This window comes from Myxocyprinus asiaticus, chromosome 11 (genome assembly GCF_019703515.2).
Source record: "Myxocyprinus asiaticus isolate MX2 ecotype Aquarium Trade chromosome 11, UBuf_Myxa_2, whole genome shotgun sequence".
In the NCBI taxonomy this organism is placed as follows: Eukaryota; Metazoa; Chordata; class Actinopteri; order Cypriniformes; family Catostomidae; genus Myxocyprinus; species Myxocyprinus asiaticus.
Window position 1 is genome coordinate 11845001 of NC_059354.1, and position 15974 is coordinate 11860974.

A 15974-nucleotide genomic window follows, 5' to 3' on the forward strand; every position below is an offset into this window, starting at 1 on the left:
TGTGTGTGTATGTGTGTATAATTTAGCTAAGTGTATAATAATTTTGCCACTGTTATGTGTGTGTGTGTGTGTGTGTGTGTGTGTGTGTGTGTGTGTGTGTATAATTTAGCTAAGTGTATAATAATTTTGCCACTGTTATGTGTGTGTGTGTGTGTGTGTGTGTGTGTGTGTGTGTGTGTATAATTTAGCTAAGTGTATAATAATTTTGCCACTGTTATGTGTGTGTGTGTGTGTGTGTGTGTGTGTGTGTGTGTGTGTGTGTATAATTTAGCTAAGTGTATAATAATTTTGCCACTGTTATGTGTGTGTGTGTGTGTGTGTGTGTGTGTGTATATAATTTAGCTAAGTGTATAATAATTTCGCCACTGTTATGTGTGTGTGTGTGTGTGTGTGTGTATAATTTAGCTAAGTGTATAATAATTTCGCCACTGTTATGTGTGTGTGTGTGTGTGTGTGTGTGTGTGTGTGTGTGTGTGTAATTTAGCTAAGTGTATAATAATTTCGCCACTGTTATGTGTGTGTGTATGTGTGTGTGTGTGTGTGTGTGTGTGTGTGTGTGTGTGTGTGTAATTTAGCTAAGTGTATAATAATTTCGCCACTGTTATGTGTGTATGTATATTTTTTAAAATAATTGTAGCTACTGTTAGGCTATAGTTTTTCATTTTTTCAATAAAAAAATAAGTATTGCTTAATTACTGTAAACAAGCATTGCAATTCTGTTACACTGGGTCTCTGAGGGTTAAATATAATAAATCCAATTTGTTAATTACAATATCTGTTTGCCAAAACAATGGTTTGATATTTCGTGCTTTTACACTTTACATTTTTGCTGTTTCATAAATTATGTTGAGCCTAGTAACTGTTTTACTGTTTAAATTTAGTTGAAAAGTCTGTAATAGACTGGTTAATGACAGGTTCCATTCTGACAATTGGGATAACTTCATGTCGGGGCATGTTGTCACAAAAAAGTCAATGAGTCTTTAATTAATTAATTAATTAATTTTATTTATTTATCACACATTTGCACATATACAGTGAAATTCTTTTTTTTTTTTTTTTCACATATCCCAGCTAAGCTGGGGTCAGAGTGCAGGGTCAGCCATGATATGGCACCCCTGGAGCAGATAGGGTCAAGGGCCTTGCTCAAGGGCCCAACAGTGGCATCTTGGCAGTGCTGGGGCTTGAACCCCCAACCTTCTGATCAGTAACCCAGAGCCTTTAACTGCTAAGCCACCACTGCCCCCACTAATAAACTGTATCACGGTTGAAATATTCATGAGCTATTTTTGTAGACAAGACTTTTTGATATGTGCCTACACAGATGTTGACTTAAAAACATACCTACCTACTGAGTGGAGTAAAGAGTGTGACAACTAGCCCCGGTCTCCCCTACAGCTGTGAGATGGAGCTCGTCTAGGGTACATGGAGGCGCACTTCCGTCCCGCATAATTCAGTTTAGGGGGGCAGGTGCAGGGAAACGGGGACTGAAGCATCACCGCAGATAAAGCAATATATCTGATTTTACTGTAGCGTTCAGTTTAAACACATTTACAGTGCCGGAAGATGGTAGCAAAACAAAGAATCCGGATGGCAAACGAGAAGCACAGCAAAAACATCACTCAGAGGGGGAACGTGGCCAAGACTCTGGTAAGATTGTCATTCGTCGTCGGAATGATTATCGTGAACCGATTTCTTGTATATGTGCTTGATTTGGGTGTTACTGTGATTAGTCTAGAGACCTAATCAGTGTTTCACGATGCTGTTGTAATAAACCTCATATAAAGCGAGTATAAGTAGGTTATTAACGTCCATTAAATCCAGTACTGCTGCTGGCTTAATTCACATGTAACATAAACACGCTATTGTTTTACATAATCACAGTGTCTCTCGCTACGTGCTCTATGTATATGAGTCAACTTGATGTAAAGCAGACCGATTTAACGTTGACGCCTATGTTGTTTCCATGGCCACTGTTGCACGAAGTGATGGCAGATGTACAAAACTAACCTGACCATGGTGACCCTCCCTTGTAAATGTATAGTTTAACTGGCTCAGGGCATCTACCTCAGGCTTCAATTAAATATTTTGTGGACTGTCACCTTTTCATAAATGTGTCAGGGTGTTGTGCTATGAGAATATGGCATGATGAAAAAGATGGTTTCAGAGAATTCAGCCATCGTGATAAGAGCGAGCCAATAGTGCTTGTGTCAACATCCATGTGGAGCCAAGTGAAGTTTAATGGTTGGTCCTGTGTGGACTAGAAATAGCTTTTTGCCACCTTTGATTCAAGCAGAATAGCTTTACAAATAACTGAGCGTGGCATGATGAGATTTCATGTATGGATTGCTTGTTTATGTGGCCTTGGCTTAAGTTTTATGTTCCCACACCTTTTCTCCAATGAAATTTCCCAGTCATTCATAATAACAGGATAATCATTTTTACAAATCATTGTGTAGATATTGCACTCACAAAGAGCCATTTCAGTGTAAAAAGTGTCAACCTGCAATTGTTACCTTAAAGGGATAGTTCACCCAAAAATGAAAATTCTCTCATCATTTACTCACCCTCATGCCATTCCAGATGTGTATGACTTTCTTTCTTCTGCAGAACATAAATGAAGATTTTTATAAGAATATCTCAGCTCTGTAGGTCCATACAATGAAAGTAAATGGTGACCAGAACTTTGGAGCTCCAAAAATCTCATAAAGGCAGCACAAAAGTACTCCATAATACTCCAGTGGTAATACTAAAGCAATATTGTAAGTGTGGGTGACCAACAGATCAAAATTAAGTCCTTTTTTAACTCTAAATTTCCACTTTAACTTTAACTTTCAGATGTAAATGTGAAACTAAACAGGCACCACATGTGACTTTCAGATGTAAAAGTGAAAGTGGAGATTTAGAGTAAAAAAGGACTTAAATATTGACCTGTTTCTCACCCGCACATATTATATCGCTTCTGAAGACATGGATTTAACCACTGGAGTCTTATGGATTACTTCTCTGTTTCCTTTATGTGATTTTTGAAGGTTTGATCACTATTCACTTGCATTGTATGGACCTACAGAGCTGAAATATTCTTCTAAAAATCTTCATTTGTGTTCTGCAGAAGAAAGGAAGTCATACACATCTGGGATGGCATGAAGGTGAGTAAATGATGAGAGAATTTTCATTTTTGGGTGAACTATATGTACCTTTACCCTTAAACACATATCTCTGGTCTTTAGTGACCCGGGACTCATTCCACCCCCTGTGCCACATACATTTTTTGGAGTTATGTCCACACCTCTTTAGTATTCCTCAGTCTTTCTCTTACAAATAGTGTAAAGAAAAAAAAAATTATGAAAAAAAAGAGATATATATATATATATATATATATATATATATATATATATAATTTTTTTTTTTTTAGAATGGCTTAAGTACCACAAATGAATAGGGTCATTAGAGACCCTATGTATATAATACACTGCGTGCCCAATTATTAGGCAAGTGAGTATTCTGATCTTATCATTATTTCCATGCACATTTTCCAACTCCAAACCATATAAACTTGAATGCTTATTGGAGTCAATCATTTTCAGGTGGTATGTATTTGTGTAATGAGGGAGGGTGTGGCGAAAGTGACTAACACCTTATATCAAGGTGTGCATAATTATTAGGCAGCTTCATTACCTCAGGTAAAATGGGCCAAAAAAGAGATTTAACTGACACTGAAAAGTCAAATATTGTAAAATGCCTTCAGACAGATGCAACACTCTTGAATTATCTAAACTATTGAGGCTTGACCACCGGACAATCAAACGTTTTGTTGCGAATAGTCAACTGGGGCGCAAAAGACGCATGGAGAAGAAAAGGTGCAAATTAACTGCAAAAGACTTGAGAAGAATTAAACATGAAGCTACCAGGAACCCATTATCCTCCAATGCTACCATATTCCAGAACTGCAACCTACCTGGAGTGTCCAGAAGTACAAGGTGCCAAGTGCTCAGAGACATGGTCAAGGTCAAGAAGGCTGAAACACGACCACCACTGAATATATTCACAAGTTGAAGCGTCAAGATTGGGCAAAGAAATACATGAAGACAGATTTTTCAACGGTTTTATGGACAGATAAAATGAGAGTGACTCTTGATGGACCAGATGGATGGGTCCGTGGCTGGATCACTAATGGACACAGGGCACCACTTTGAGTCAGGTGCCAGAAACGTGGAGGAGGGGTACTGGTATGGGCTGCTATCATTAAGGATGAGGTAGTTGGACCTTTTCGAGTAGAAGATGGACTGAAACTCAACTCTCAAACCTACTGCCAGTTTCTGGAAAGTACTTTCTTCAAGCAGTGGTACAGGAAGAAGTCCTCAGCATTCAAGAAGGCAATGATCTTCATGCAGGACAATGCTCCATCACATGCATCCAAGTACTCCACTGCTTGGCTAGCCAGCAAGGGCCTCAAAGATGCCCAAATAATGACTTTGCCCCCTTCCTCACCTGACTTAAATCCTACTGAGAACTTGTGGACCCTTCTCAAACGTGGGGAAGACAGTACACCTCTTTGAACAGCATTTGGGAGGCTGTAGTTGCTGCTTCAGCAAAAGTTGATCGTGAACAGATCAAGAAACTGACAGACTCCATGGATGGAAGGCTCATGGCAGTTATTGAAAAGAAGGGTGGCTATATTGATCACTGAATATTTAAGCCAAAAATGTTATTTAATTGTCATTTTGTGTTACTTATTTGTTGCACCTACTCAAAAAATTGAGAATAAACAATTGAGTTGGGAGAAATTATTTTTGTATTTTAATTGCCTAATAATTGTGCACACTTATATATTCCCCTGAGAAAGACAAAACTCACTTTTTCTTTGTTAAACATTCAGGTTTGATGTTCAATAACATTTTGGATTGACTGAGAGCATTGTGTTTGTTCAACAATAAAATTAATCCTGAGGAATACAATTTTCCTAATAATTGGGCACGCAGTGTAGTGTCATTCTTTTTACTTCCGTAAGTTATATTTCTATATTTTTATGATTATTTATTTCATATCTAGATACTGTAAGTTTACTATCACAGGATATCTATTTCTTTGTTCATTACAAGACAAATGAGTACTATATTCAGGCAAATGACTACTATATCACATTGATTTTCTGTGCAACAATGGTAAATTATCAGTATTCCAAATGCATGTACACATATACATGCTATTTCTTTCTCCAGGTGGTGCTGATGTTTCAGTGATTGACGTAATTAACATTTGACACTGCTTTTTGATGAAGAAACAACATGGAAGCAAACTATAGCAAGTGTAAATGAACAGTATGATATGACTATTGTCATTTGTGTGTACTACTGAAATTATGTATATTGTGCATCTACTTAGACAAAAAAAAAAAAAAAAGGTTCCTGAGAAAATACACGTGTGTAGCTTCTGTGTTATGTGTAGCTCAATGTGTTTGACAACCAGTTGCATTCCATGACATTTCAGTGTGAAAGTATGAATTCTGTTCTACATTTATTGCATCATCTCTTTGATAAATGAAAAACAAAACATGAAAATATATCAAAATACATTTAATTCAATTATTTTCTAATTGTCTTGAAAATATTTGGAAATATTTACACTATCTGGGCATTTTGTAAATCCATTTGTGATAGATATACATGCCAGGCCGTTTTTGCCTCTGGCGGGTGGGGTGATGTGGGAGGTTGTTCCCCTCAGTTGTTTTGCCCTTCCGGGGGGAGGGAGTTGCCCCCTCGGTCATTTTTTTACCGCCCTTCTGGCCCGCGGTCATTTTTATAGTCCCCTTTGGTCAGCCATCCTGGGCCCCCTCACACCCCGGGCCCTAGGATGGAATGACATTGACTCAACCAATGGCGCGAGTTGCGGACGGGACTTTCTGTATGTTCGATCAACAGCAGACTTTTTTTCAGAAAGTTGTTTGAAAACAAACATTTATTTTTGCAATTCCGTTCGGTGATGGTAGTGGTGCAGAAAATTGCACACTTCAGCTTTAACCTCGATCGACAACATTTGTAGCATAATGTTGATTACCACTGAAAATATTTTTGACTCGTCCCTCGTTTTTTTATATATCGTGGTTACTGTTAGGCACTTAGAAGAGACATGAATGAGGCCAGTCCAAAAACAATAAAACACAAACTGTTTTAAAAGTATCATTATACAGTATGTGTTAGCATGACTCTAGTGTAATAAAATCTCTGTTCTACCTGATTTTAATATATTAAATCTTATAGGGTTTACCCCGTTGTGTCGTCATGGCAACGAATTTGTAATATTGCATATAACTTTTTTACAACACTAAATCATATTAAGATGTACAGTATATTGTTTACGTCTTGTGTGATTATTTAATGTTTACAGATTGACCCCATTCACTTCCATTTGAAAAGTTCCAGATTTGTGCTTTTTTATAATAAAGAAAGCATGAGTTTAAAATATTTTTGTGGTAACCAATGTCATGCCACAAATGCTGTCGATTGAGCTTAATTTATAGTGAACCTGGAATATTCCTTTAAGAAGTTATTTCTACCGGATCTAATTACTTTTGTAGGTGTAGTGTATTCAGGTTGATTTAGTGATGTTAAAAAATATATATTTTGAAATGAATAATGGCAGTTAATTTAGATGTTACCACATGACGCACATTTTTTTCAGTGTAGCAATTGAAATATTTATGAGGTGTGCACAACTAGAAAAAAAATTTGTAGTCCCTAATTTTTGATTTGCTCTGTTTCAGCGACCACAAGAAGAGAAATATCCTGTGGGGCCGTGGCTCTTGGCACTCTTTGTATTTGTTGTATGTGGATCAGGTAATACTAGAATTTGTATTTACCCTGTAATTATAAGTTATGTGCCGATTGCTTTTGCGATTATAGACCTTAATAACAATAACAAACAATGGACTGAATCTGGAATTTTAGAGTTGATATTTTTTCCTCTTTCAGCCATTTTTCAGATCATTCAAAGTATTCGAATGGGAATGTGAGTCCCAGAATTCTTCATATACTCTGCCTTGCATCTGAATGACATTTATTGGTGACTGGACACAAACCGATGGAAGACCAGATGGTCAAAATCCTTCTTGTGGGTCCGAAGGTTTTATGTGGAGCTGGATCAAGTGTACAATACTACATGACATTGTCACACATGTTTACAGTGTCCTTGGAAGAAGGGAACAAGTGCTTTTCTACAGAGCCATTGTTGTTGTTGACTCCTCACGTTTTATCACTTTTGTCATATGTATTTGTGATCACTGATTGCATGCTATCATCTATTTCTCTAAACAGTGTTTGTGCAAACCTTTTTCAAATAAACCTCAAACATATTTGGATATTGACTCATATACATTCTGCTTTTTCAAAACTGTACATTTGTGTTAACGGTGTTCATATTTTTGTCACTTTTTTAAATGTGGACCTTGATATGTTACATGAGATAATAGTTAAAAACATCTAATGAATCCATCCATGCAGGAGCTGGCTGATGACGACAGTCAGGGATATGTTTTTAAAGTCTATGAATCACCTGGGTTTCAAGTCTTGATCCTTATTCTTTGAACGTCCACTACTACCCTAACAAAGAGTTTTTACTGGCTAGCTTTGTAGTTTGAGACGGCAAAGAGTGAGGTCATTTTAAATATAATCACTGTCGTTTAGATTTGTGTCAGTGTCACTAAGATAGTTATCTTATAAAGTTAAATAGCCGTTAATGCCTTAAGGTTTATTATGAAATTAAGGATCATTGTACTATAAAGTGTCATTTAAAAAATGACCCATTTTAGACATAGAGCATCACTTGGACATGTGAAAAAGTCATTGGAGCCTGTTCAGAGATACACATTCCAGACATGAATGGAATGGACATTTGCAATAGTAACAATGTAATTTTTGTTATAAAAAAATCATCATTTTTATTAGTAAGAAATGCATTGCTGATATGTGAAATTGGAATTTCAACTAGTAAGAAATGTATTCTAAATATCTGTAATTGAGTTCTGAACTACAAGTGAATGACAGGTCATTACAATCAACCAACCAAAGATACAAAAGTTAAATACTCGCCAGTCTATGTACAAGCTTGGCACTTAACAATCCTTATAAATCCTTTAGCAACCTCTTTAGCATTTCTATGCCTGGTCCAATTTAAACAATCTCCATGTCACGAAAGTGAAAGCATCACAACCATGTTCACAAACATAACTTTATTGAGAGTTGTGAAGTGCAACTGGCAAGTGCAATAACAGTATTTTACAACTTATCTCCTGGTTTGAGAACATGCACAGAACATAAGCATACAACTTGTTCACAACGCAAAATCCATGTCAGCTACTGTATGATAGTCAAGAAGAGTAATTGTTAGTTAATTGGATTGATCCAGAATACCTCACTGTCAAAACTGAAAACAGAAAACACATGGGCGTAATACTTCAAATCATTTCAAGTGAACATAGTAGTGTACAGTAGGTGTTAGATGAGTAATTTCAATATGTGAGATAACTATCACAAGACTGATCCTGTTTTAACACCATTAAAAAAAAAAAGAAAAAAAAAAGGGTTGTCTCTCAGCAAGACAACTACCTCTTCTACCCTTTAAGTCTGTACAACCTATATGGTGTCTCTGAAAACGCTTCACATGATGTCGCTATTTTACAAAATACTTACAACAATATACATCAGCCTGCCCACCTCGAAATCCAGCTCACTTCTTATCCGTAATTCTTGCGCAATAAGCAGCCAGGAATTTGCAAGAAAACGAATTAGGACATTGGATCATTCCTCCTCATTTTTCTTCAAAGTTTCTTGATTATGCCAATGCAACTATTAAGTCGTCATCGCATCTACCTTCCCTATGCCAGATGGGGGCACAGATTGGCAGATGTTCAAAGTTTCATCACATTCGTCACCATAAAAGTGCTTGCTTTATTATAAACTCGCAGTCTGAAAAGACCACAGTCAGCATTTACATTACAAAGGTAAGCGAGACATTGAAAGCAGCCTTAACAGCCTTAATAAAAAACAACATTACTTTTAGACACAGGCACAGTGATTCTTTATGTTGTGTCCTCTCAGATTATTCACTTCCACCTGACAATTGCAGTCCCAAGGGTTTTTGGCAACGTCCAATATTGGTCAACGGCCAACTGGATTGTCATTGGTGTGTCAAGTTTTGAAAGGTGTGCAAATTTTGTCAGTCTACATGTGAGTGAGGCATGTTTGCTTGTAAGCTTCGCTTTGAAGCCACTCATTGCCCTTAACAGGAATCTCATTCCATGCTATGCTGATGGTCCGGAGTTTTGTGCTGCGAGTTGGGCCGACGGTGCAGGCGGCTGCACTCCTTGCGTGGACGAAGGCGGCGAACCGTTTTGAACTTGTGCCTGGAACTGTGCAAGTTGCTCCGGACTGGCCAGGTTCTTCAGCAGGTTGTTTTCCTGTTCAAGCTGAGAATTTCTCTCAATCAGTTCTTTAATCTGTTCTTTCAACACCTCCACTTCCTCCCGAACCGCATACATCAAGTGACTCTTCACCAGATCCTGAGAATAGATGACAAACAGTTATTTCCAGGTGTTCTTTTTGTTTTATTAAAACACTGGTGAGCCGGATTTATGATGTGGTGTGGAAAAACAAATCTACTGAGCTACAGCTTGTAGGAGTTTATAATAAAGCAAATAAATGCAATGGCTACCTGCATTATTCTACTCTCTTCCCACAGTCCCTCCCTCCCTTTATACCACTGCTCAGCGTCAGCAAACGCACAAAATGGACGTCCCACACGGCGTCAGGCCAATCAGAAGCAGAGATATTTTTAACTGGGTGTAAAAGCTTTGGGGTTTGCCTAGCAACAGTAACAAGGCGCACGGATCGCGTGAGTACGCGCAGGCAAACCCCCAGGCAAGTCGGCAAACAAACACGGATCGCTTTATCCCCCAAACTAAATTTACCGATGCTGAAATGTCTTACCACGTGAATTAAGCAAAATGCCAAAATGCGAGCAAAGCCAAGCGTACATAATGGCAAGGGAAACAATGCATTTGATAATGATTGCAAAATTAATTCCACTGATACTGATGTAACTCAACAGTCTGTTTACAGCAAACAAACAAATGATCTCCGTCACTTTTGAAATATGTAATAGTATTTATGAAGAGGGGTAAAAACATGACTTACCATTGCTTGTTCAATTTTGTTGTCTATAGCCACAACACTGGCACCCGATGAGCTGTGAGGGGAAAAGGCAATCGTTAATTCACTGCTTAAATACATCACTTACAGCAAATAAAGCAATGACAATAACACATGCATTATTCTAAATCCGTAGCTGGTCGAAAAGCATCGTTTAAAGCAACATCTACAGTACAACACGATTTTCTCTGGAAATTTCTAAAACAAATCAAACGCTATCGTTTTCTGTGGCCTTAATAAACATGTTATAATCATTTAGACTAGAGGTAAAGATGTTATAGCACAGCTGCATTGTTTTATTTTTAGACAGACTAAAAAAGCAGGCGAGCTGCTTACAAAACCACGAATATTAGCAATAAAACGATCAGCCAGAAATGTAGAGGCTAATTTTACAAAACAAAACCGCGCATGTTTTCATCTCGGTGGTATTTTCCTCGAAAAACACACTGCGTGCAGGACTGAAGCGTTATAAACGGGGAGTTTCTTTTTTTTTTTTTTTTGCTCATATAACAGTTTAGACATTTTACCTATTGTCGATTTTGACGGACGAAGTCTCGGTCCCCAACAACGACGAGAGGAAAGATATGGAGAAATTTCTAAGCTGACAAACACCAAGATCCATCGCCACGGAATAGCATGGAGAATTCATGCTATTTCACCCATATGAAATCGAGCGCGGAAGCGAGCGTGTGGTCTTCTGAATATTACATCCTTTGTGTACGTTTGCAGGAATATTGTGCGGTGAGCGCTTGACTCTCCGGCAGAAAAGCTCGCTTTATCAGGAGACCGTACATCCAGTGCAGAAGCACAAAGAAACTCCAAGGTCAGCTCATCTCTGCGCTGGTGAATATCTGCAGTCTGTGGTATTTGCATAACTTATTTCACGCAGCACAGCGCAGCGCGCCATTGGCGGAGAACGAGGCACATTTGACTAATATATGCAGTGACGCTCCTGCTTCACGCTCTTCCGACTTGGTCAAGATGTTATTGCATGGGCTTTCAGACCAAAAAATAAAGGAGCTGCATGTTTTATTTTCTTCTTCTGTAATACCATGTTCGCCAAAATGTTATCTAGGCTGTTTTGTTTGATTAAAAACAAGGACGAAATCAGATGAGTATGAACGGTGTTTACATGTCGCCACTTATCGGCAATGAGCGGAACTGCAGTGGAGAGCAGAGGACTCCCTCAGGGTTTTTTTTTTTTTTTTTTTCAACCTTTACAGATCCAGAGATTCCCCACCCCCCACACACACATCCAGACCCCCAAAATAAAAAGATAGCTTTCCTCTGTAACACTTTCATTAATAAATTAATATAACATTCTATTATGTTCAGATCATTAAAGTCCCTCTCCAGTCACTGGTTTAATCCCTAAAAATCAATATTTGTTAATCAAAATAACATATTTATAAGTCCCCCCCCGAAAGTAATCCCTTCGTGCCTTAAAATGGCTTAGAGTGTGTTCACACTTGGCAGGTTTGGTTCAATTAAAACGAACTCTGGTGCGATTGCTCTGTTAGTGCGAACTGTGAACGCTGCCATCTGAACCTTGGTGCACACCAAACCACCTGAATAGTGGGGTCTCGGTCCGCTTCCAAACGAACTCTGGTGCGGTTCGACTGATATATGAACGCAGCATGGACCACAGACGTCTAAACGGACCAATAACAGGATGTGATGTCACAAGATGCGACCATACAAATCACGTGATTTATTAACATAGAAAGAGTGGTAAGAGCGGTGTACGCAAAACAAAATGATCAAAGGGCAAACATGGAGCAATGATGTGGTAAAGTTCCTTATTAACATTTGGTCCGATGAGCATATTTCCAGTATACTGGAAAAAAAATGCACAAAAATGCTCAAGTGTTCAAAATGTTCAGTGATAGGTTAAGGGAAAGTGGGTCCAACGAGCACATTTAGCCCAGCAGCCAGCATTGTTTTGGATGTTCGGCAAGTTCCGTCGCAAAATATACGTCATAAAAGCTGTCCAATCAGGTTATGACCTTATCCTTATGCCTTTTATTTTATATCTTTAGGTTCGGTGTTAAAAATGCCAGTGTGAACGCTAAACGAACCAGGACTAATTGTATCATTTTCTTTTTTGGTCCGGACCAAGAGAACCAAGAGAACCGAACTACAAGTGTGAACACACCCTAAGATATAACTCTACACCTGTGCTTCATTTAATATGCGCAGATCTATGAATATGCAAATTAGTCCCTGCCTCCATCTCCACTCACCCCTGCACCGCTTGCCTGCACCTCGGGCTCGTTGCATCCCCAGGATAAACTGATGGAACTGCGTTGGGCTTCAATGTAAGTTTAGTGGCAAAACCCATCTGTTTTTGGATAACATTTTCAAAACATTTCTCTGGAAAATGACTACTGCAAACCCGAGTTTTCTCTGGAAGTTTTGCTGGGACATTACGATTTTTCCAAATAAACTGCACCCATTTATCTAGGATTTTCAGATCCTTTGGTAATACACAAAGGCTCACCATTTGTCCATTTGCAACTTTACATCTGAAAACAGAACATGTCTTGCAAAATACCGATACTTAGCTACGCCTGGCTTCTCCTGATACCCCTTGCTTCACCGTTAGGGTACGCTATTGATATGGAAACCCCACCCCGCAAGTTGACGGGATTGTTTCCTTAGGTTTGTGATGAATGAAACCCTGGCTGTCTGAATCCGTGTTTTTGAGATTGTCTTTGGAAGACTGCAGTTCCAAGGCGAAAATGCTCAGCCATGGCGTTGACTGCTGATTTCACTCATGGTATGTCGCGTATAAAAAACACTATATGGACATGTAAACAAGGTTAAAAACTGGATTTTCACTGGAGGGGGTCTTTAATATACCACATTTACAAATAAAGTTTAAAATCTACTGACTATATGTAAATTTGTAAAGAAAATGCTATAGTTTTTTATATCTGTCCTCAGACCCCTGGCTGAAAACCCTGGCCCGAAAGCATCAGGAAAGCATCTCTAACACGTTTAGAAAACACTCTGTCCCATAAGATTTAGGCGCAACTAACTAATCTCATGTGAGCTTTAATTAACATGTTTAACTGCATATCAGCGTGCTTCAAATGATTTGAGCCTGCACACACGCTTGGTTTGCATTGCTCCTAAACCTTAGCATAGATTCAGCTGTCAAAAAACAGGACATATATTTTTATCTTTAACAAAATGCATGATGTTCATCGTAACTATGTATCATATGTTATTGTGTTTTAACCTTGAAGATGGTGCCACAGATGTCCGCCTCTGTGTGGAGCACTCCAATTCTTTTGTTGTCATTTTTTTTTTTTTGTCCTGCGTTTAGTATTTTTTTCCAATCAGTTTTACCAGGGACGAACTGCTGAACATTCGGCAGCACGTACCAGACAATCTTTTCCTGGTTTTTGACTATTCTGATGTTTTGCTGGATATTTTAGTTGGAGGCGCAGCTGTTCTGTAAGAGCACTGAGACGCAGGCAAGGGAAGAGAGCCCGAGCGCTGGTCAAGTTCCGACAGTGCGGCTTTCTAACAGTCTATTAACTTTCTAACAGAGTATTAATCTAGCGAATCTCTGCTCTCTCCCTAACAAAACGGATGAACTACATCTCACCTGTACAAACAAGGACTTTTCAAACTCTGCTGCCTTGCGCTTCACAGAAACCTGGCTGAGTGATGCCATTCCAGACAGCCCATTACATCTGCCAGGCTTTCAGCTATTCAGAGTGGATCGCGTTTCGGAGTTAACGGGGAAAACGAGAGGCAGTGGAACATGCTTTTACATCAATGAATGTTGGTGTACAGATGTAACAATGTTAAAGAAGATATAGAAGACAGAAATATACTGGACCACTGCTATACAGTGCATTAAAGGGTGCATATCGCTCTGTCCCTAGAGCAGCTTTGGGACTCTCTGATCACTGTCTTGCTCATCTTCTTGCAACCTACAGGCAGAAAGTAAAATCAGCTAAACCTGTAGTAAAGACTGTAGAGATGGACCAATGAAGCAGAGCTGGAACTACAAGCCTGCTTTGACTGCACGGATTGGAGTGTTTTTGAAGCTGCAGACACCGATCTGGACGAGCTCACAGATACTGTGACATCATATATCAGTTTCTGTGAGGATATGTGCATTCCTACTAGGACTTATTTAACATTCAACAATGACAAACCATGGTTTACAGGAAAACTCAGACAGCTTTGTCCTGCCAAAGAGGATAATTACAGAAGCGAGGATAAAATCTTGTATTATCAGGCCAAAAACACACTAAGGAAATTAAATTGGCTAAAAGAAGCTTCTCTGAGAAGCTGAAAAACAAGTTTTCTAATAACGACCCTGCATCAGTGTAGAGAGGCCTGAAAGGCATTACTAACTTCAAGACACCATCCCCCAACACTGTAGGGAACCAACAACTGGCTGACGACTTGTGTTTTACTGTAGATTTGAAAAGCCCAGTCTCACACCCCACACCTGCTCTGACCTTCACTTCACACAAACGCAACACCTCCTGCAACCTCCCTCCTCCCCCCATCTCTGCTACTCAACCTGCATTTAAGATCTGTGAAGAGGATGTGTGCCAGGTCTTCTGGAAACAAAAGACAAGGAAAACACAGGGCCCAGATGGTGTTTCACCCACTTGTCTAAAATCCTGTGCTGACCAGCTGGCCCCCATCTTCACACAGATCTTCAACAGATCACTGGAGCAGTGTGAAGTTCCCTGCTGCTTCAAACAGTCCACTATCATCCCTGTCCCAAAGAAACCCAAGATCAAAGGACTTAATGACTTCATACTGTCGCTCTGACATCTGTGGTCATGAAGTCATTTGAGAGACTGGTATTGGCCCACCTGAAGGACATCACTGGACCCTTTCTAGATCCCCTTCAATTTTTTTTTTAGAACATACAGGTCTGTGGATGATGCAGTCAACATGGAATTGCATCATATCCTGCAACATCTGGACTGAGGGGGGACATACGCAAGGATCCTTTTTGTGGACTTCAGTTCGGCTTTCAACGCCATCATCCCAGCTCTCCTATGGAATAAATGAACCCAGCACTCTGTTCCCACAGTGAGACTGGGGAATTAACTTCCAGCACATGTATGATCAGCACTGCTGCCCCCCAAGGATGTGTGCTCTCCCCACTACTCTACTCCCTGTATACCAGTGACTGCACTGCCAATGACCCCTCTGTCAAGCTCCTGAAGTTTGCAGACGACACTACTGACACTACGAACACCCCAACATTGACCCCGCTCATCATTCTAAACAGCACTGTGGCAGCAGTGGAGTCATTCAGGTTCCTGTGCACTACCATCTTACAGGACCTGAAGTGGGAGACCCACATTGACTTCATTGTGATAAAGGCCCAGCAGAGGTTGTACTTCCTTTGCCAGTGGAGGAAGTTCAACCTGCCACAGGTGCTGCTAATCCAGTTCTACTCAGCAGTCACTGAGTCTGTCCTCTGCACTTCAATAACTGTCTGGATTGGTTCAGCTATGAAATAGGACATCAGAAGACTACAAAGGACAGTTCGGACTGTTGAGCGGATTAAGAAATGTACACTTCCAGAGTGAGGAAAAGGGCTGGAAAAATCACTCTGGACCCCACTTACCCAGCCCTTATTTTTTTTTTTAACTGTTGCCTTCTGGCCGACGCTACAGAGCACTGAGCACTAAAACCGTCAGGCACAAGTACAGTTTTTTCCCTCAGGCTATCCATCTCATGAACAGTTAAAACTATACTATAATTACGTGCAATACACAGCCT

General features: G+C 39.5%; 2 protein-coding genes across 4 annotated transcripts in view; one reads left to right on the forward strand and one right to left on the reverse strand.

The window, feature by feature from the left end:
- The first annotated feature begins 1484 nt into the window (after positions 1-1484).
- LOC127448571 (stress-associated endoplasmic reticulum protein 2) lies at positions 1485-7298 on the forward strand. The gene is made up of 3 exons (XM_051711209.1): positions 1485-1647; positions 6761-6833; positions 6969-7298. Exons 1-3 carry the CDS (start codon positions 1564-1566, stop codon positions 7007-7009), a joined length of 198 nt encoding a protein of 65 aa, XP_051567169.1. The 5' UTR covers positions 1485-1563; the 3' UTR covers positions 7010-7298.
- A 1217-nt stretch (positions 7299-8515) lies between these two features.
- Positions 8516-15974, reverse strand: part of LOC127448555 (TSC22 domain family protein 1-like) — an 81220-nt gene continuing 73761 nt past the window's right edge. For 2 of the 3 annotated variants that reach the window (XM_051711190.1, XM_051711192.1), the window contains exons 2-3: positions 10188-10239; positions 8516-9553 (exon numbers count right to left, since the gene is read on the reverse strand). In XM_051711190.1, coding sequence (XP_051567150.1) covers positions 9296-9553; positions 10188-10239 — 310 coding nt within the window. In that variant the 3' untranslated portion in view covers positions 8516-9295. Of the gene's footprint in view, positions 9554-10187; positions 10240-10729; positions 11365-15974 lie in introns of those variants that run through there. The other variant, XM_051711191.1, reaches the window with a different exon arrangement.

What these genes read in the sequence shown, in the direction of transcription:
- LOC127448571 (XM_051711209.1), top strand. Translation starts at nt 1,564, where the DNA reads ATGGTAGCAAAACAAAGAATCCGGATGGCAAACGAGAAGCACAGCAAA. An exon ending in GGAACGTGGCCAAGACTCTG is followed by an intron (nt 1,648 to 6,760) that starts GTAAGATTGTCA and finishes GCTCTGTTTCAG; the next exon opens with CGACCACAAGAAGAGAAATA. An exon ending in ATTTGTTGTATGTGGATCAG is followed by an intron (nt 6,834 to 6,968) that starts GTAATACTAGAA and finishes TTCCTCTTTCAG; the next exon opens with CCATTTTTCAGATCATTCAA.